Raw genomic sequence first — 21,730 nt, forward strand, 5'->3', positions numbered from 1 at the left:
ACTGCTCTATAGTGACATACACTTGCTCTGAACATAGGGTGGAGTTGTAGTTCACGCCACTTGGTGAAAGAACTGTCAGTGTGGGACTTGAACAGGGAATATGGGGAGAAGTGGTAGATATAAGTGATAGACCATGAAACTCAGTTTCAGGCATCCCCTGACAGCTCATGTGGGGATACAGCAGATCCCAACTGGGTGGGGAAGAATCCTAAATGAAAAGCAAGCCTTGGAACACTACCTATATCTACATTTTTTGTGCAAATATTCTTTCAAATACTGCTCTCCTCAAAGCCCTTTTCACTTCATTGTTCCTCAGGCTGTAGATGAAGGGGTTGAGCATGGGCACCAGGTTACCATACATCATGCTGGCCACCTTGTCAGTAGTGAGAGAGTAGCTGGATGAGGGACGAAAATACATAAATATGAGGGTCCCAAAGTAAAGAGTCACCACTACTAGGTGGGAGGAGCAGGTCGAGAAGGCCTTGATCCTCCTCTCTGAAGAATGGATCTTCAAGATAGCAGTGATGATCCGGACATATGAGACCAGAATGAAGCTGAAGGAACCCATGACCACCAAGGTCCCCTCAGTGAAGATGACCATTTCATTAAGAAAAGTATCTGAGCATGACAGCTTGAAGAGTGGAGCCATCTCACACAGGAAGTGGTTGATTTCGTTTGGTCCACAGAAGGATAGCCTGGAGGTCAGCACAGTATTTAAGATTGCATCTAGGGTAGCAGTAACCCAAGATCCAACCACCAGCTGGATACAGAACCTCTTTCTCATTAACATGGTGTAGTGCATTGGGTTGCAGATGGCCACATAGCGGTCATAAGCCATGACTGCCAAAAGGAATTCTTCTGCACTGCAGAAAGTCAAGAAAAAGTGCATCTGAGCCATGCAGCCAGCAAAAGATATGGTCTTCTTCTCAACTAAGAAGTTTTTCAGCATCTGAGGCACCGTGACCAAGATTAGGCAGATGTCCAAGAAGGAGAGGTTGCCCAAGAAGAAGTACATGGGGTTGTGAAGCTGGGGACTGAGGCTGAGGATGGTGATGATGACAGAGTTTCCCAGCAAGGTGATCAGCAGTATGAGCAGAAACACCACGAAGAGCACTGTCTGGTACTGGGGGATGTTGGAAAAGCCCAGGAGGATAAACTCGCCATAGGTGGTCTGGTTCTCCTTGTCCACTTGCATAATTTCCCTGCAGAGATCAGGATGAAGTTAGAAGAGAAAGGGAGCATGGGAAGATGCAAAACAATGAACTTCACTGTAGGGAGCAGTTTTGTAACCTTACTGGCCTAGAGAAATCTGGATCGTTTGTGGGCTTTCATACCTCTTAGTGCACCATCATAAGATTTTGTGTATGAGACGTCAAGGCCACACACGTTCTGCAGAAGAGACCAATGTAGCTTCATTATCCAAATTCTTCCACTGAGCCAATACAAGTTATCACACAAAAAAAAATCTCATTCATTGGCTAGGAAATCAAGTAGGCAGGGAAGGAAGAATTCACTTGATTGTGTGAGGTCATTTTTGGTACTAGTAAAGGGAAAAAAATAAATACATTGGTAGATTATAGATGGCTAGAAAGGGCTTCTTTATTATGCGCAGGATTAAAAGATGAAGATGGAAACTCTTCACATGTGGCTTTAGTCCATTTCAGAATTCTTTTACTGGCAAAGAGAAGCCCAAAATGCCTGAAATGCTGTCTGCACCAAAGCTGTAAATAATTAGATGTAAGGAAAAAAGAAAAGACATTACTTGCCGTGTATTTCCACTCAAGTTTGGGGCTGCATCAGGGAGGCACAGTTTTGTGCTAAAATCATTTATAAGTTTGGGGCTTTGCATAAGTTTGAATCATAAGAAATTGCCATGCTGGGACAGACCAAGGGTCCATCAAGCCCAGCATCCTGTTTCCAACAGAGGCCAAAAACCAGGCCACAAGAACCCGGCAATTACCCAATTACCCCCCTGCATTCCTGGCCTTGAGTTGAAGCTCACATGAGGAAATTCAATTTTTGTCCTTGTACGCCCGAATAAACAGAACCGGATAGAAAAGAAAGAGATTGCACCCTAGAAGAAAAACCAGGAGGTGCACAGGTCGCTTTCTCGTGAGAATCTGCTGTGTCTCCCTCCTATGAAACCTTCTGACGCAGCCAGGAACTAATGCCAAATATTTTAGGACTGCTCAGAGTATGGCGGCAGTTTTCATGAACAGGTGAAATCACACCCCTCCCCCCCTCCCAAAGAAAAACTTTTATATAACATTAGGGAGAAATGGGGAGAATCAGAACTGTGATGAATTCCCCTAGGTGACCCCCCCCTACCCAGTGCAGTGTTTGGCTGGGGGAGTCACACTCTGGCATGGATCCTCTGATGGGGGGGAGAGAGGAAGGAGTATCTTCAAAGCCCAAGGTGTTTTACTGACATCGCATCAAGGAAACCCTTGACAAAAGGGATGGTGTTCCAAAATCAAACGTCTTTACAAATCTCAGTGTTGCCAGTGCTGATTGCTGTAAGCATTCAGAATCCGGAAATAGGTACGGAAATGTATCAAGGGGGGTTGATCCTTGCTCTTACACCCTCCTGGGATCCCCTCACTCTTTTTCCTGAGGTTTGAGGATCTCATGGACAGATGCTGAGCTTCCTGTCTCCCAAGGTTCCTGATTCTCCAACATCTGAATCTTTCTCCTGCACTCCTTCCTCCTCCTCTCCTTTGGGCTCCTGGAACAAAGCACTGGATAGGCAGCTCTCGCTCTCTCTCGCTCTCTCTTCCTTCAGTCTTCACTGCTGGTTACCTCTGGGCAGGCACCTGACACTCACTTCTCAACGTTCCTGGGAAGATCTGCGTTCAGACACGGACCAGGGGTCTTTACCCCATAGAAAGAAAAACCCAAGGTAAGAATTAAACTCCCTCACAGCAGGAATACTCTCCACCCCACTGACAGAAAGACCCGGAACAGCTACCTATAGCAAAGCATCAGAATCCCTACCACAGGGAACCGTTATACCCTGAGATTATTGCGGATTGGAGGAGGCAGATGTGTGCATGCACGCACCCGTAATAATATGCACACAAACCTTCTGACATTCACACCTTAACATACTCACATGTTCAATCTCATGCTCTTTCACACACACTCACTCTCATTCCTCTCATTAACTCCCCAAACAGACTCTCACGCACATGCACACTCACTCAGTTCTCCTCCTCGTCCACTCATCTCAGTAACAGCAAACCAAACAGCCTTCACTTCCAAACCCCTGCAAAATACAAAAAAACCCAAACACCTAGAACCTCACCATACGTTATCATAACAGCACTAAATCTCAGGACTCAGAACATCAGCAACCTTATCTATGAAAAGGCAGCAAAGCAAATATGACACCAGGCCCTAGAATACTCATACACCACCTACTGGGGAAACAGAGCAAGCCGGACTGCTACAAATCCCTACAGAGAAACCACACGCACCTCAGTCACACACGCAGATCCCTGACTGACCCTTACCTAACACATAAATAAGGGACTGCAAATTAGAGACAGAAACCTGCAGAAAAAATGTTAGTGAAAGCTCGAGAAACCAAACTCTGAACAGTGGAATATTGAAGAAAGAACAAAATATAAATATATAATGCACATTCCCAAAGATGGCGTATGCCTTATTTCCATGTTCCCCTTCTCAGTGTTTTTCCATTTCTTTTTAAAGAGTCTCTTTTTTTTCTTTCTCTCTCCACCTGTCTTTTTCCCTTGCTCCCTCAAACACACACACACAGGCTCTCACTCTCACATGCTGTGTTTGTCTCTCTCTCTCTCACACACACACACACATAGAGCCTCGCTCTCACATGCTGTTTCACTCTCACATACAAGTAGGCTTTCACTCTCACTTGCTGTCTCTCTCTCTCTCTCATACCCAGGTTCTCACTCTCATATGCTGTCTCTCTCACACACACACAAATACAGAGCTCTCACTCTCATGTGCTGTCTCTCTCTCACTCAAACACACTCACACACACTGACTCTCACATTCACATGCTCACACATACAAAGACTCACTTTCACATGATGTCTTTCTCTCTCTCATACACACACAAAGACTCTCACTCTCACATGCTGTCTCTCTCTTTCTCATTCACACATATATAAGCTCTCAATTCACTATCACATGCTCTCTAATTGTCTCATGCATTCTCACTCTTCAAACCGTTAGCCTTGCCCTCTTCGTGGGCCGCTGTGGGAAGGTCTCTGCAGCAGCCCTGATCTTCTCAGGCCATCGTGAGATGTAATCTGTGATGTCTCGGCTGCTGAGCCTCATTTTCTTGACACATGATAGATGCTGCTCCTCTCCTGCACGTGGCCTGTCACGTCTTTTCCTTCCTCATGTGGCTCTGGCAGGAAGGAGGAAGAGCAGCAGATGCTTGGGGGGTTGGTCAAGACCCAGCATCTCCTTTAGAAATTCTGGAGTCTTAGGGCCAAATTTAGAGAGTTCCCAAGTATGGGAACTATCTGTGTGACCCGCCTACACTCACTCAGAAGGTGAGCTTCTTCCTTCCCTCAAACTCCTTCAGAGAGATGGAATATTGGAATTCTCTTTCTCTCTCAGCCCCAAACACCCACCCCCACTAGAATATTCTTGGGCTTCTCTGTCCAAACTCAGGACTTCACCATTAAGCCTACTTCTAGAGGAGAATTCCAAAACAAATGGTATAGTCCACTCACTACTCTACCAACCTCAATGTGTCTCTGTTGGCAGGAGCATAAACCTTGTGAAGGAACCATAGATCCTGTTATACAAGAGAAAAAAAACAACTATGAAAAATCAGTTGGTGGTGAGCAAACTGAAGAGAGATATGATAGAGGCATGGAGAGATTGGAAAGGTATTCAATAAGGCAAAGGAGAATTTTAAGTGGAAAGAAAGTTCTAGAACAGGAGGTCATGATATGACACTCAGCAGGGGTAGACTGGGGAGTAATGGGGAAATATTTTTTCACAGTGGATACCTGGAACGGACTTCCAGGGCAGATGGTGGAGGCCAAAGCAGCAACAGTATTTAAGGATCCCCAGCTGTGAGGAAGGGAGGAAAGAACCGGAGATGAAGTAGGCTTTGAGATGAAGGGGCAGAGACAAGGTGAACCTCATGGGCTTTATCTTCCAAAATCATTTAGATTTCCATACGTCACACAGCTCGCCCACAAGGAACACAGATTTCTAGTCATAGAAAAGCATTTTATATCTCAGAAAAATCTTCCCCCCCATAAAAACACTTTTGTAGTTGACTAGAGCTCCTTCTGTGCAGATGGTGGACTTCATGTTATGCCCTCAGTCTTATGTTTGGATCATGTGTTATGTTTTAATTGCTTTCAGTAACTGCCTGTTTGTATTAGTTATTTATTTGTGACTTTTTCTTGGTCTATGCTGAATGTTTATTTGAAGAGTTAATTTTGATTTATTTTGTTCTCACTGATGATGGATTAAGTTAAATTTCCTTCCGAGCGTAACAGCCTGTACACTAGGTTGATGTAACTTGCTTGCACCAAGTTATGTACAAGTAGCAGATAAATTTAACTACATTAAATAAAGTGTCATCTTTTCAATATGGGTGCTCTATTCTATAGATAACACTGATGACACGTGGTGCCCGGCTGCATTGCCTTGTAAGAGAATAACACACAGAGAGTGCATACAACGGCTGAGTAACGGGTCCTGACCAGCACGATTGCGTAAAAAGAGTTAATCCTGTCCGCTCTGTGTCAACCTGTATGCACTGTGTACAAGAAATGAGCCCTCTGGTCATGATTTGCACATGATATGATATGACTTTGTACTAAATATGAGACATCTGCTTATAATTTCGGATCCTTCATTATGTAATTAGGTTCTCTTTTCCAACTTCTAGCCTTTATCTCTCGCTCCCACGTGCACCCGCCTCTGCACCTCCCAGTTCTCTGTTACCCTGTTTTTTGTAACTGCTCTCTTCCTGCCTTGTTTTTACCCCTGTTACATGATGAAGGTCGGTCAAGAAAAAAAACACAAATAAATAAATAAATAATGCAAAGCTGGAGATTAGAGCTGAGGCACAGGGAGATAAAGTGACTCACCCAGGGTCACACACAGAGAGTCAGTGACAGAGCCGGGGATTAGAGCTGAGGCACAGAGAGATAAAGTGACTCCCCCATGGTCACACACAGAGAGTCAGTGACAGAGCTGGGGATTAGAGTTGAGGCACAGGGAGATAAAGTGACTCCACTGAGGTCACATGCATAGTCAGTGACAAAGTCGGAGATTAGAACTCAGGCACAGGGAGATAAAGTGACTCCCCCAGGGTCACACACAGAGAGTCAGTGATAGAGCCGGGGATTAGAGCTGAGGCACAGAGAGATAAAGTGACTCCCCCAGGGTCACACACAGAGAGTCAGTGACAGAGCCGGAGATTAGAGCTGAGGCACAGAGAGATAAAGCGACTCCCCCAGGGTCACACACACAGTCAGTGACAGAGCCGGGGAATAGAGTTGAGGCACAGGGAGATAAAGTGACTCCCCCAGGGTCACACACAGAGAGTCAGTGACAGAGCTGGGGATTAGAGCTGAGGCACAGGGAGATAAAGTGACTCCCCCAGGGTCACACACAGAGAGTCAGTGACAGAGCCGGGGATTAGAGCTGAGACACAGGGAGATAAAGTGACTCCCCCAGGGTCACAGTGACAGAGCCGGGGATTAGAGCTGAGGCACAGGGGGATAAAGTGACTCCCCCAGGGTCATACACAGAGAGTCAGAGACAGAGCTGGGGATTAGAGCTGAGGCACAGGGAGATAAAGTGACTCACCCAGGGTTCAATGCAAACAGTCCATGACAGAGCTGAGGATTAGAACTCATGAGTCATAGAGGTCTTTATTCACAGTTCCAAAATCTAGACCACACACCTCCCCAACTTATATTCTGCTTGTAACTTCTGTGGAGGCTATTTAATACAATCTGAAAATGACTCAAGCAAAAACTCAAAAGCAACCTGAACCTTTGTGTGTCAGGCTTTCCGCCTGATGAAACTGTCAGTCCGCAGGATCCACATCAAGTCCCTCATGCCTGACTCAAGACAGCTCTCTCTGTTTTACAAAATGAAATTGAATTGACACCTACAAAGGAACAAGTCCAAACTTACTTTTCTGCAGATTTCTGCAGATTTGGGAGGGGAGGAAGTCGTAACTGCACATGTGAGAATAATTTCACTAGTCAGATTGGGAAGCTCACTGGAGAAGGCAGGTCCCTTTTTCCCTGTGACTGCAAGGAGTGATTTCCTTGTGCAGAGAATGTGTGTGCTGACTGATTCCCCCTACACACACACACACACACACACACACGCACACACACGTCTCTCCAGAAAAATAAAATAATCCCTCCTACAGCACTTGCAATCATGCAGAAAAGAAAAGAAAGAATAATTGCTCTTTTTACACAAAATACTAGGGATGTGCATTAATTTCATTCATTTCAGAGTTATGTGCGTAACACGAGGACTTTATAGTACACGCATAAAACATAAAAAAACAGATGGTGTGCGCGTACCTGGAGTTATTAAATGTACTCGCATACTATCCATTATGCGTGTACTATAAAGACTACGAACTATGTGTGTAACTCTGAAATGAATGCACATCCCTACAAAATACTGCTTATGCCTCGCATGGCACCGAGCACACAGTAATAATTGCCTATCATTTTCCGCACATGGGCAGAGCCATAAGAAGAGAGACCTGTTCTACATCTGTGTGTCTAGAGTTAAAAACTTACCACGTGTCCGGAGCACTTTCAACCTGTTCTTATAGCTGTAATAGATTCATTAAAAAAAAATCTTTTCCAACCTAGCCCGAGCAGAAACATGCATCCTCCCTGCTTAAAATTTAAAAAATATATACAATAACACTGAGTTTTAAAAGCAAGACAGGACTTTATGTATTCAAGCTCAGAACTCACTGCTTTGGTGACAAAAGAAAACGCAGTGGCTAACCGTTTAGAAGCTACCGAGGTTAGTTAAATATTTTTTCATGCTCCCTAGAGAGGGTGAAACCTTCTGGGGCTCCCAGAACTGACGCGAGAGAGCTCAGCACACCTGCGCACTCCCTCTCGGCAATTAAGCATCGAATTTTTGGGACTGGCCCTGTGACTTGCCATGCAGAAGCCCCTGGTTTATCTCCAGAGCCGCCAGTGCTGGGGATGGCGTGAGGGCAATGTCCATTACCTCCCAGGGAGGGGAGAGGAAGTCTCTGTCTGACTTAGGGTGCATGGGTACTGGGCTCTGAAGGGAGCTGGGGCCTGTGTCCCCTGGTCATGTACTCTCACTACAATAACTGCCCTAGCGAAAATTGTAAAAATAGGGGTGGTTGTGAATTAAGGTTCATGGCACTTTAGCCCAGTCTAGGCTGGGTCTGATTGAACTGGAACCCCCCAAAAAAGCAGGAGCAAACTGCCAGGCCAGAAAAAGTATTTTATGTTTGAAACTGTTAGGCTTTTCTCATGTAAGGTCCTTAAAGTTGGGATGAGTCTGCACTCCTGGGAGTGGCCATGTTTGCCAAGATGACCTCACAGATACACAAACAAACTGCAGTTCGATTGGCTCCTGTTTTCTTTTTTTTTAATAGCTTTTTATTTAAGCCACAAATTTAACATTAAAAAGTGACCAGGTTCGTACAAATGTACTGTGTGGTTCAACATCGTATTGAAAATACACAGAGAATAATACATAACTTACTTTTCACACTGAACATAATCCCCCTTAACGTTACCATAAACCTCAAACCACAGATTCCCTCTTCCAAACCTAATATCTTTCCTATATATGATCTCACCCCTAGCTACATTTTTCTTTAATGTGTGGCACCTATGCCACGGAAAGTGCACAGAGGATAAAGGTGCTGAAGGTTTCCTCTTGGTGGGAGCCTTGAGGGGTTGCAGGCCGGGTGTCAGCATCTGCTGGAAGTGCACAGGATGTGCGCGGGGCAAGAGGTGGATCTGGAGCCGGCGCAGGATCATTCCAGAGCCCCAGGTCAGCTAGGTGTCAGGAGGGGTAACCTGCCTTCTTGACAGGCAAGGGGGTTCATCCCCTGAGGGGCTCGGTGGTAAAAGACCCCGACTCTCCTGAGTCTGTGGCTGTTCCCTATAACCAGGAAAGAGATGTGGAGGGAGCTGTGCTCCTCACCCAGGATCTCAGAAGAAAGCAGCAGGAATGTCCTGGGATTCCCCAGAGGCCTGAGAGCAGAGGAGAAGCAGTAGAGAGTGCAATGCAGCCTGGAAGCTGGAAGTTAAAAGATAAAATCGGACCTTAACTGAGACAGGGACTTCTCTGGACCAGGAAGTGAAACTGTGCCAGAGGGAACGTGTTTTGAGGCTCGGAGGACACTGTTACTGCACCCGAGGGGGTTTCTCATTCTTGTGAGTTACCATTGCTCTATCTAAGAGACTATAGAGAGTAGCAGGCTAGCTTGTGCAAGGACTCTGGAGAAGAGAAACAAAGTAACCAGAGACCCTGAGTTGCTGTAAGAGGAAACTGTTACCTAAGGAGAGGAGTTGAGATTTTTGGAACTGTATTTCTGCTTGATTTCTGCTTCTGCCTGAACAAGTCACTGTCACTATGTTTGATGCTGAAGATTCTGCAGTAAACGTTCGATTATTTGGAGCACAACTCGAGTCTGGAGAGTGGGTTGTGTATGTGCTGTGTTCTCAGCCTGGTACTGACCCTGCAGGTTATCCTGCCCTCAGCTCACGGCCCCGGAGATGTATTTCCCCACCTCGGGATGGTAACTACCCTGCTCCCTGAGGCTGGGAAGGTGACCCCTGCCATACAGGGGGTCACAGGTGCATATGTCATGGGCTCCAAAGACGCCATTCCAATGACCTTATTATCCCATAAGTCCATTCTCGGCTTCCTTTCCCCCCTATTTTTGTGACGATGACCACTCCCAGGAGAAACCTCTTAGAGAGGCTTCTGGTTTCTGAGCCCAAACTCCGTTCCTGCAGTCATTCCCAATGTATATTTGCGTTTATAAATTTCATCATAGCTCTTTATAGAAAGACCTCCTATATAGCAAACTTTGCATTTAACTAGGGTAGAATGTCGTTCTAATGAAGAAAGTGCCTAAAATAAATGTGGAGATATATTTCAGGGCTTATTTGGTTGTGATTTTTGTTGACAAAATAACGAATTAGAGAGGGAGACTGGAGGAATATGATAATGACCATGAAATACCACAGAGGTATAAACTTTGCTCATGAAGCACTTCTCAATGGAACAGAAGTTCTAGGACGAGAGGCAACGCTAGGATGTGGGAGGCAACAGACTCAGCAGTAACTTTAGAAAATGTTTCTTCATGGAAAGAGTGGTGGAGGCCTGGATCGGCTGCTCGAGGGCAGGGAGGGAGGCAAAATGGCCTCAGAAGTGTAGAAGGTCTGGGATGTGCTTGGCAGAGGAGAAGAGGGCACGGAGCCAGAGACCGCAACTGTGGTACTGCCATAGAACAGAAGAATGAGAAGAGTAAATGGACCTGGAAACCTATATCTGCAGTCCTGGTCAATGTTTCTGTGCTTAGCACTGACTCTCGCTAGTTGGGCAGAGCTGATGCCTGCAGAAAGTTAATGGATGTTTACATATGGAAGCCATCGCTGCTTAAGGAAGGAGCCTGAGTAGTCTCACAAAACTTGTGATGTTAAACACCCGGACAACCCCAGGACACATGGGCTTCACCAGCACCCAACTGCTTTTTTTGCTGTCTATTAACCTCACTTTATTTTTATTTTTAATTTAATTTAGTTAAAAATATTTATGACTCGCCAATCTAAGCAAGTTACAGTCAAACAGCCATAATATCAAAACGTAAAACATATAATAGACAAAAGGTCGCAACTTCCCTGTGGGTAAATACACTTGACTAATAAGCAGTAACAAATAATAAATCTGTACTCAAATTTTATACTTATGATATGCTCATAAGCTGTCATCATAAGCAAGGACCCCTGCTATTCTGATAATTCTACAAAAGCCTCAGTAAACAGATTTAAGTTTTTTCTTAAGGTTTTCTTGGCCCTCAATTTCCCTGGAGAGAAACTGCACAACTCAGGAGCAGGAAGAAGAAAGGAGACCTAAACATAAGACCAAAAAGGAAGCAACAGCGTCAAGAAAGAGGCCGGGTCAATATACTGAGCAGCCGATTGCGTCTGTGCTGCCATCAGGGATTTCAGTCACAACCGCCGAAGAGCCAAACGTCTGATTGCTACGGGGCCGACCATTCCCGCCTTGCAAGCTTCCATTGCTGTAACTCATCAGCCTTACGAAGCTACTTTCTTGTTTTACTTTTAATGAATACTAATTGCGCTGGCCCCACATTCCCTTATGTCTTACTGTAATCCATAAGTTAGACTCCTTGGGAATAATTAATACTGAGGGGAATTACACCTTTTCTCCAAAGGAATAACGCAAAAGTGCACATGGATTTCTTGCTTGGCTTCATTAAAATTGTTTTCCAAACTTCTATCCCAGCAGATTTCCCAATTCTTCCCGTACACCTGAAAGAGAAATTGTGTTAGTGACTGACAAAGGGATTCTAGACCACTGTTAGACTGGAAACCATCTTTCAAAGTTTTATACGGTTTTTAATGTCAGATTTTCAAAAATCTTTTTCAACTAAATTCCCCAATTTAACATACTCCATTTTATGTCCACATTCCACTACCATATCTTATCTTTCACCAGTCAGTAATCCCTCTTCTGAAGTCACTGCATTGGTTCAAGCTCCTCTTACTCACCTACAAATGCCTTCACTCTGCAGCACCTCACTCTCCTATCTTATGTCTCTCTATACCCCTCCTTGTGCAGGCTGCTTATCAGGTAGTCACTCCTATCTGTGCATTTCTCTTCTGCTGCCAAGTTTAGGCTCCTGAGCAGCACACAGTCTCTATTTCTCTTTGCCACGAGCAGGATAGGCTCCGCTTGCGGCACTACGTGGCTGCTCTTCGGCCACCGAAGTTCGCCTAATGGACGCGCCGATCCTGGCTGTACCGGGGAAGGGACTACTGGCGCGCACAAGTTGCTACTGCTCCAACGGAGCAAGCACCTTGGCATGGCTCTTTTCTCATTTGTAAATGAAGGAGCAAGAATCACCTGGTTTCAGTCAGAAATAACATATGGAGATTAAGTGACAAAATTAACTCTGAAATAAGGTTGGATTTTGAACTAAGTGACCTAACATTCAAAAAACCACAGGGAATAGAATAAGCAGATGATGAAAATACTATTGGTAGTACTGGGACCCTCATGAGGTTTGAACAGGAAGATATAGAATAAAGGTAAGCGCGGCCATACCAGCCATTGCCCCAAGTTACAGGAATAGAAAAAGTCATAGTAAAAAGAAAGAGCAAAATTATCAAATGAGTAGAGGAAAACGATAAAAGTAACATAATATCCAATTAAATGTTAATAAGGTAAAACAATAATTAAAGTGATCAAAATTAAATAACATCATAAAATAACCTTAAGATACAATTAAAGGCAGCACCAGGTAATTGTGAAAGAGACTGAGAGAGAGATCCCAGCTGTCTTACAGGGGGTGCGGCGTTTGGATGGCCCCAACGGAGCACAGCTGAGCCAACTTGTGACATCACTACTGCGGGATGGAAGGGGCTTAAAACCTGTACCTTAGACCCGGTGTTGTAGCTCCAGGTAATTGTGAAAGAGACTGAGAGAGAGATCCCAGCTGTCTTACGGGGGTGCGGTGTTTGGACGGCCCCGACGGAGCACAGCTGAGCCAACTTGTGATATCACTACTGCGGGACGGAAGAGGCTTAAAACCTGCTCCTTGGTGGCACGCAGTCGACGCTGGCGCGCTGCCGAAGACACGCACACCAAAGAGGCGCGCGTAGCTTTTTCAGTTTCTTCAGATTCTTTGGATTCTTTGGATTGTTTGGACACTTTTTTTTATATATCAGATAAAAGGATTATTTTTTCATCGACTGGTGCTACCGCTTTGTGTTAGAACCAAGGTAAAATAACCAACGCTTCTTTTCCATGTCATTTACCCAACCTTCAACTCTATTCACTGGACAGAAACAGCAAGATTCTAGAAGAGCTATTGGTCACTAGGCAATTTTATTTCATGCACCAAAACTTATATCAGGAACGCACAAACCATTTTTCAGAACCCCCCCCCCCCTCCAGCCTGTCGTATTTTCAGGATACCCCTAATTAATATGCATGACAAATATTAACAAACATAGGAGGTAGTACATGGAATGAATTTCATGTTCATTCATTAGAGATATCCTGAAATCCCAACTGGATGGGGGAGCCCCAAGGAACAGAATGAGCACCCCTGACTTCTATAACTCTTAGCATAATTAAAACATTTTACAATCACATGAAGTGTAAAAGTCAAACACCAACACATCAATGCACTTTAATGAATCAGGGTGAGATTATTACTCACAGCCACAGGGGGAGAAGAAAGCCTCAAGACAGGATCTGGAGAGAGGGAGAGAGAGAGTTGAGTGAAGAAAAACTAGAAGGTCAATCTAAAGAAACAAAGAAAGATCTTTCACCAGAGATGTATAGACTGGGACAGAGAAGAGACAAGAGAAGCGTGGGATACATAGAAGGAAGTTCTAAGAAATTCACAGGAGCTATGGAAAGCCAAGTTGTTACTGAGAAATTGTTCCATTTAGCATCGATATGTTCTTTCCTGGAAGCTCATGGCCACTCATCCCCATTTTTGGCCGGTGGAACATCCTTGTGGACATTTTTCTCAACTTGGGGCTGCCCAGAATCAAGATAGATGACTGTATAGGCGAATAGCCATAAATGATCATTAGACACACACACATCCAAGGGCTGGATGGTGGGAAGATGTCCAGGAACATCAGAACCTCTGAGAAGTAGAAAAACACATAAAGGAGCAGAAGGGAGGTGACAGTTTTGGCAGCTCCCATGCGGGCTTCTGCTCGGGATGTACTAAAGCTGGCCCCCCCTTGCTCCATCCGCCTGCTGTGTACACAGAGGGACATAACAATGAGAATATTGGAGACTCCCACAAGGAAAAGGGGTAAGGAACACCCAATGATGTTGCTAAAGAGCAGATAATAGAGGTTCATCTTAGGTAGAGCCTCATCCAAGGTAGTGTTCAGTGTGAAGTTGTCACCAGTTATGTTATTGATTGGGTCTTTATAAATACTCCATGCTGCAGGCAAGCTGATGAGTAGAGAGATCAGCACAGACCAGAGGAGCATCCAAGGTACCAGAGAAGAGATGCTATGCTTTAACCGGACCAGAATCGGGTGAGTAAAGAGGACGATCTGGAGGTAGTAGAAGCCACAGAGGCAGACCGTGAACCAGAAGCTTGAAAAAATGGTAAAAAATAGGAATGTATTGAAGACAGGATAAACCTGGTCTGAGAAATAGGCCTCACTCCACAAGAAGACACAGAAGTCATTGGCTGTCATAGTGCATTGGAAGCAGATATTGAAGGCGCCAAGTGTAGACATGATGAGGTCACAGGCATTCGTGGCCCTGCCTTTAGCCTTGTCCAGGCAGTTCACTGCCACAATAAACACATTGGTCAGGATTCCAACTAGGGCACTTAGCCCCAGGACAGTCATGGAGATGAGCGTGAACAGTGGTAGCATGCTGTCTCCTGGCAACTTCAGCTCACGTTGCTCTCCTAGAGGCTTCTTAGGTGGACTCCTCAGCAGTGGTTGCCTTTTCTTCAGGGGTTTTGACAGTCTCTAAAGAATAGCAGGAGACATTTATTAATAGGCTATTTATTTAGAAAATGAAAAGTTGAACAGAGGACAATCAGAGTGCAATGCTTACTACTCTATGGATTCCAGTCGGTAGAGACAGAGACAGAGACAGTCCTGGTTTACTACCATTTCATGCATGGAGATGTACTTCCGGTTTCTTATGAAATTAGAATCAGAAGTCCCAGCATTCAATGGATGGAAAACCAAGACTGGCCCAGCACCTCCCTAAATCAGGGAGCTATTGTGTTAGCCCAGTGGATGCCTGGAATCACCTGTGTTAGCAGAGATGGCAGCAACCAAAACCATGAAGGATTTAAAGTATGTTTGGGTCAGATACAGATGGCGGTGGTATGGGCAAAGGATGGGGAGATAACTAGAGATTGAGTAGGTGTTACAGCTGGGCAGAAGCATTTGGCAAAGAGGTTCTTATCTGCAGACAGTTATTGAGTTACTTTGTACCCCAAAAGACCAAGGCCATAAAACATCTGAGGCTCCTCTAGGCCTCCAAAAGCTGATGAGTGTCCAACATCCTTCCTGGGAGTTCCTTGGATATCTGATGGCTGCAATAGACAGCGACATCGAACTAGGTTAACAAAAAATATAAATCATCCTTCTTGCATTTCTGCCGTTATGTATTTGTGAAAATGTTAACTTCCCAATTATTCTAGCACAGCATTTTATTTTCATAGAGCTGGGGAGAGAAGAGAGAAATTCCCCAGCACAGTATCGCACTGCGCCAAAGCAGAGCAGCCGTGTGCAAGCCGGATTCAAAGGGCGAGGGGGCTCGCAACACTGGAAGAGGAACTCGCCCCCACGGGGTCTCTCAAGCAGCGTGAGCTGGGATTTTTCACTGAAAAGGAAATCGGGATATGCATGGAAAATACATTTTTGGGTTTTTTGTTTCATATTAATTTTATTTATTTATTTATTTATCCGTTTTTATATACCGACATTCAAATGGATATCACATCGGTTTACAATAAACAGAGAACTACGCTGATAGAGCGCTTGACAGGAAACGTGACTAGATCAAAAGCAAACATTTATTTATTTATTTTATTTATTTAAAGGCTTTTAATATATCGGTGTTCGTGGGGCACATCACGCCAGTTTACAATAAAACTCAAGAAAGGAGGAAATTACAAAAACAGGGAGCGGGGTGAGGGAGTAGGCGAGAAGGGGAGTGGGGGGGGGGGGGGGTTAGACAGAGAGAAGAAGAAGAAAGAGCAGCAGAGAAGGTGGAGAGGAGTAACCATAACAGCATAGGAACTTATTTACAGCAATTTGTTAAATACAACAACATTTTGTTCGCATACTATCGTAAATTACGTCCAGACATTCAATGTGAGACGTACAAACAGAACAGTGCTCTCTTGTGAAGATTTGATGACCTTCGGAGTGAGGACACTCACCCAAAGATGAGATTTGTGCAATGTTCTCTCAATCTAGCTTGATGTAACCCAGGTAGAATGTCAAAGTGGCCCCTAACCCCTACACTAATACCTGAACCTCACCTCGAGTTACTAGGTGGGCCTCCCACAGAGATATAAATACTTATCTAGGGTGATGGCATTATGGCTAGTCTCTCTCTCTCTCTCTCTCACTCTCTCTCTCTCTCATCCAAGGTCCCTGATCATCTTTTTCGGATTTGCATCTCACCATACAATATGGTGCTATCACATGTGTTATCGGCACTTTTCATATAGAAACATAGAAACATAGAAATGACGGCAGAAGAAGACCAAACGGCCCATCCAGTCTGCCCAGCAAGCTTCACACATTTTTTTCTCTCATACTTATCTGTTTCTCTTAGCTCTTGGTTCTATTTCCCTTCCACCCCCACCATTAACGTAGAGAGCAGTGATGGAGCTGCATCCAAGTGAAATATCTAGCTTGATTAGTTAGGGGTAGTAGGGGTAGTAACCACCGCAATAAGCAAGCTACACCCATGCTTGTTCTACCCAGACTATGTTATACAGCCCTTATTGGTTGTTTTTCTTCTCCCCTGCCGTTGAAGCAGGGAGCTATGCTGGATATGCGTGAAGTATCAGTTTTTTTTTCTCCCCTGCCATTGAAGCAGAGAGCTATGCTGGATATGCGTGAAGAATCAGTTTTTCTTCTCTCCTGCCGTTGAAGCAGAGAGCTATGCTGGAAATGCAAGATGTATCAGTCTTCTCCCATGCCGTTGAAGCAGAGAGCCATGCTGGATATGCATCGAAAGTGAAGTATCAGGCACATTTGGTTTGGGGTAGTAACCGCCGTAACAAGCCAGCTACTCCCCGCTTTGTGAGTGCGAATCCTTTTTTTCTTCTCCCCTGCCGTTGAAGCTATGCTGGATATGCGTGAAGCATCAGTTTTTCTTTTCCCCTGCTGTTGAAGCAGAGAGCTATGCTGGAAATGCGTGATGTATCAGCCTTTCTCCCATGCCGTTGAAGCAGAGAGCCATGCTGGATATGCATCACGTGCGATAAGCCCTTAATGCATGCAAAAATGCCGTAGCGCATTTTGATAAATGAGGGAGTTAATGCCCTCAATAGCATGGAATTTCCATGCAAGATCCCAAGCTGATTACAAATTTTAAACACTCATTTTGTGAGCGTGAACTCCTTGCTCCATCGGCGTTAAGGTTTGTGCTCACAAAATGAGCATTGAAGAGCAGATAATCCTGTTCATTTGGGTTAATGCACCTTTCTGTATCTGCCTGTTTGTAAGCCTTCTGAGGACAGGGAACATATCTACGATAAATAAGTGAAACTTGCCTTCAGCTTAGGTTGAGAAAAGTGAGGGATTAAATTAAAGAAAGCCTGAGTTACACAGAGGATCCTTAGTTGAAGGAATGTAGGATGTTTGTAAGACGTCCAAAAAATGTGGCAGGTTGCTGCTGATGGATACGTTAATGATCGTTTTTTTTAGCCATTTATTGTTTGATGGAGAGTTTGGTCTTGTTTTATATTATTTGTTTTTACCTATCCTTTGTTTATGTTGTTTTTTGTAAACCACCTTGAAAGATTCTCAGATCAGGAAGGTGGTCTAGAAGTATTAAATATAAATAAATAGAAGAAAGCAAAGCCCCCAATCAAGTAAGATCCTGCAGAAGAGAAAGAGGAATGGCGAGCAGAAAGATCAGAGGGGCCACCCGATCCTTATTCACAATCGGATTCTGCATCGCGGTGTAACCGCAGAGTCTGCTTCCTTCTCTCCCCCTTTACTCTCTGTAAATACCAGCGACGAGGAGCTATAGGTAGCCTGCTCTATCCCAAACACTTCCAACCCATCCTAGCAGGGGACCGACAATCCCGGCCACTGGAAGGGTAAAATCCAAGAGCGCCTCTATGTCAAAATCACAAACGCCTTGTCCTCAGAGGTCCGTTTTTCAAGGTGTGGGTTATTTTTATTTTGAGATCGGAAGATACCCGAGGACAATGAGTTCCTTCCCTAATGCTTTTCTTTTTTAGAGACCCCACCTGCAAACTTTGCATCAGCGCAAGATTCTACGCGCTGCGAGCCTTGGCGCGAGGATTCCCGGGTGTCACGAGGGCAGGGGAGGATATTTTTCCTTTCTAAAAAATGGGAGGGACCTGGAAATACAGCAGAGGAGGGGTTTTGCCTTTCTTTTCCACCTTACTTCATTTTAGCTTACTTCTTAGCATTAAATTCTCGGTGAAAAATAAGAACGATCTGTGCGGAACTGTTTTCTTTTTCCGTGGAGAAAAATGTTCTACTTTCTCTACCCTCCAGAGAAAAAAGAGTTTTGTAATAAATAAAAATATCAAATTAAAATAAAATGGGGACGAGGCATATCCCTGGGTAAAACAGTGCTTTCTCCGCAGAGCCGCTCCGCTATAAAATGCAGGTGAACGTATGTGCATCCGTCCTGCAGCCCCGTAAATTGACCTGGACTGACTGGCAGAGGTTTCCTGGCCTGGCGCTGGGGAGGGGTTTGCACTTATTTATTTATTTATTTAACACTTTTCTATACCGACCTTCATGAAAAAATTTCATATCAGATCGGTTTACATGTAACAAAGGGTATAACTTAAACAAGAACAATTCACTAGAAGCGGAAGTTACATATAACAAGGGTAGTTAACTTGGAGGCTAGGCTAGTCAGAGGTATAGGACAGTGTAACTGAAGAGAACTAGAAAAGGCAATGAAACAAAAGAAACGGCGGCTTAATTATAATGTCTAAACATAGCGGGGCGTTATGGATTTATAAATATGGATTTATAAAATGGATTTATAAAAATGGATTTATAATGTCTAAACATAGCAGGGCGTTATGGATTTATAAAAGTACGGGCTTATATATTCTGCGCACATTTTAGCAGGAGTAAGTGTGGACGGGTAGTTTTGGTGGCTTCGAAGCAAAGCCACCTGGGAAAGTTTGCTTTGAAAGTCAGTGTGACCTATGCGTGGATTTTCTGACCATTTCCAGCTGTTACACATCCCAGGGCTATGGCTTCAGGAAGGAAGGAAGCCTCCACCATGATTTAATACTCCTCAATCACATTATATAATATAAAGTCCTTTATAGAGAGATATAGCAAAGCTTTCTTTTTACCCCACTCCTTGGTTCAAATAAGGTGAATCAGGAGCAACAACCAAAGATACAGGTAAACCTGACAGCAGAGAAAGGGGGCAGTGGGAAAGATCAGGGGTAATAACCAAAGGCACAGTCATTGCTGAGGGGAGGGAGAGGGAAAGGCAGAGGGGGAAACAAGGGGCAATAACTAAAGATACAGGAACTGCTGAGGGGGGAGAGAGGGGTAGGGAGAGGAAAGCAGGGGCAATAACCAGAGATACAGAAACCGCTGAGGGGGCGGAGAGGTAGAACGGGAAAACAGGGGCAATAATAAGAGATACAGGAACTGCTAAGGGGGCGGAGAGGTAGAAGGGGAAAACAGGGGCAATAATAAGAGATACAGGAACTGCTGAGGGGGGAGAGAGGGGTAGGGAGAGGAAAGCAGGGGCAATAATCAGAGATACAGGAACTGCTGAGGGGGGAGAGAGGGGTAGGGAGAGGAAAGCAGGGGCAATAACCAGAGATACAGGAACTGCTGAGAGGAGAGAGAGGGGTAGGGAGAGGAAAGCAGGGGGCAATAATAAGAGATACAGGAACTGTTAAGGGGGCGGAGAGGTAGAAGGGGAAAACAGGGGCAATAATAAGAGATACAGGAACTGCTGAGGGGGGAGAGAGGGGTAGGGAGAGGAAAGCAGGGGCAATAACCAGAGATACAGAAACCGCTGAGGGGGCGGAGAGGTAGAAGGGGAAAACAGGGGCAATAATAAGAGATACAGGAACTGCTAAGGGGGCGGAGAGGTAGAAGGGGAAAGCAGGGGCAATAACCAGAGATACAGGAACTGCTGAGAGGAGAGAGAGGGGCAGGAAGGAAAAGCAGGGGCAATAACCAGAGATACAGGAACTGCTAAGGGGGTGAGAGGAGTAGGGAGGAGGAAAGCAGGGGCAATAACCAGAGATATAGAAATTGCAGAGGGGGGGGGGTGGAGAGAGAAGGGTAGGAGGGGAAAAGTAGAGGCAGTAAAGAGAGACACAGTCACTGCTGAAGGAACGTGAGGGGGCAGGAAGGAAAAGCAGGAGCAATAACCAGAGATACAGGAACTGCTGAGAGGAGAGAGAGGGGCAGGAAGGAAAAGCAGGGGCAATAACCAGAGATACAGGAACTATTAAGGGGAGAGAAAGGGAGTAGGAAACTGGAAATGAACGAATGTATAACCTGTTCCCTAGTAGTTTTGAATACCATGCTGGGATTGGAACCCACTGTTCCAGACCACCTGAAGGTCGAGCTGTGGTGCTTCAATCAAGGCAGAGGGGAGAAGAGAAATCACTTACCCGTAAGATGCAATAAGGACCAGGCTGCGGGTGAATATGGGAGCAGCAGGAATAGCAGAGAGCAGAACACCTACAGCAGCACCGGAGACCGTGGACCCCTCCTCGGGGGCTGTCTGACAGCAGCGGTTCCCGGAGACACAGACAAGGAGCGGCAGCAGCAGCTTCCATCACATCTGCAGCCAACATCTGCCCAGCAGTTCAACCATGGGCTTCAGCGCCCACCCTGCCCTCATCTCGCTGGCTCTTTACAAAACCACCCAGAAACTCTCTCTAACCCCATGCCCTGAAATTCCTGAGGGGCGCCCCTCACCCAGAAACTGAATTTATATCTGAGAGGAGGAACCTGCAACCTGCCTGTTTAAACCCTCACCAGCCTCATGAAAGGCAGAGCCTCCCTACCCATCTCCCCCCTCCGCTCCCTTCCCATCAATCTTATTCAGGCAGGGGAAAGCTTCTGAGAAAAAGAGAAAAGAACCAGCCTTACAGATAAGATCAGGCTGGGAGGGTTTTAAAGAACAGGAGATTCTGGCAGGGAGTTCTAGCTAACTCCTTCTCACACTTCACAGCTCCCACCTCCCTTTCTATTGTCTTTAAAATCAGAGGTGAAGCCGCTTTCACTTTGCTTCATCTTAAGAAAAGGAACAGTGATTTCCTGCTTTGGAAGTTTTCTGATTCCGAAGCTCAAAGTGTCCTGGAATTCCTGCCCAGCTCCAACACCTCCACCACAACAATCCTGAATTTTTTATGCAGTACCCAGATTATTATTTTTTTTTTGGGAGGGGGAGAAGAAATAAGCCCCCAGATCCTGTTAGGCCAGAGTTTGTTTTTGAGAAATGCACACTCAGTGCCCCATGCGTCCCATGGAGAAGGGACTGTCTCTTAGGTATATCCGTATAGTGCTGCACACCTATTGTAACGCTATAGACATAATCAGGAGGGGGTGAAGTGATGTTTGTGGGTAGTTACAGCCCAGTCACTGACTATATAAAGTCTAGTGGATGCCCCCCCGAGGACCATCCTCCCCACTCCTACACACACACTATAATTCTCTATAATTACAGAGAAGGTTCAAGAGGTCTTATGCTGCTTGTATAATTG

The 21,730-nt window shown here is 45.1% G+C and overlaps 2 protein-coding genes across 2 annotated transcripts; both read right to left on the reverse strand.

Moving 5' to 3' along the window:
- Positions 1-244: 244 nt before the first annotated feature.
- On the reverse strand, positions 245-1,195 carry LOC115078573 (olfactory receptor 1F1-like). Its single transcript, XM_029581502.1, has one exon. The coding sequence runs from the start codon at positions 1,193-1,195 to the stop codon at positions 245-247; it is 951 nt and encodes a 316-aa protein (XP_029437362.1).
- A 12,487-nt stretch (positions 1,196-13,682) lies between these two features.
- On the reverse strand, positions 13,683-20,763 carry LOC115078574 (taste receptor type 2 member 40-like). The gene is made up of 2 exons (XM_029581503.1): positions 20,633-20,763; positions 13,683-14,762 (listed from the first exon to the last, which is right to left on the reverse strand). The coding sequence occupies exon 2, from the start codon at positions 14,661-14,663 to the stop codon at positions 13,683-13,685; it is 981 nt and encodes a 326-aa protein (XP_029437363.1). The 5' UTR covers positions 14,664-14,762; positions 20,633-20,763.
- Positions 20,764-21,730: the final 967 nt, after the last annotated feature.

Source organism: Rhinatrema bivittatum, chromosome 16 (assembly GCF_901001135.1).
Source record: "Rhinatrema bivittatum chromosome 16, aRhiBiv1.1, whole genome shotgun sequence".
NCBI classification, from domain to species: domain Eukaryota; kingdom Metazoa; phylum Chordata; class Amphibia; order Gymnophiona; family Rhinatrematidae; genus Rhinatrema; species Rhinatrema bivittatum.

Coding starts and splice junctions, on each gene's coding strand:
- LOC115078573 (XM_029581502.1), bottom strand. CDS start 1,195: ATGCAAGTGGACAAGGAGAACCAGACCACCTATGGCGAGTTTATCCTC.
- LOC115078574 (XM_029581503.1), bottom strand. CDS start 14,663: ATGCTACCACTGTTCACGCTCATCTCCATGACTGTCCTGGGGCTAAGT.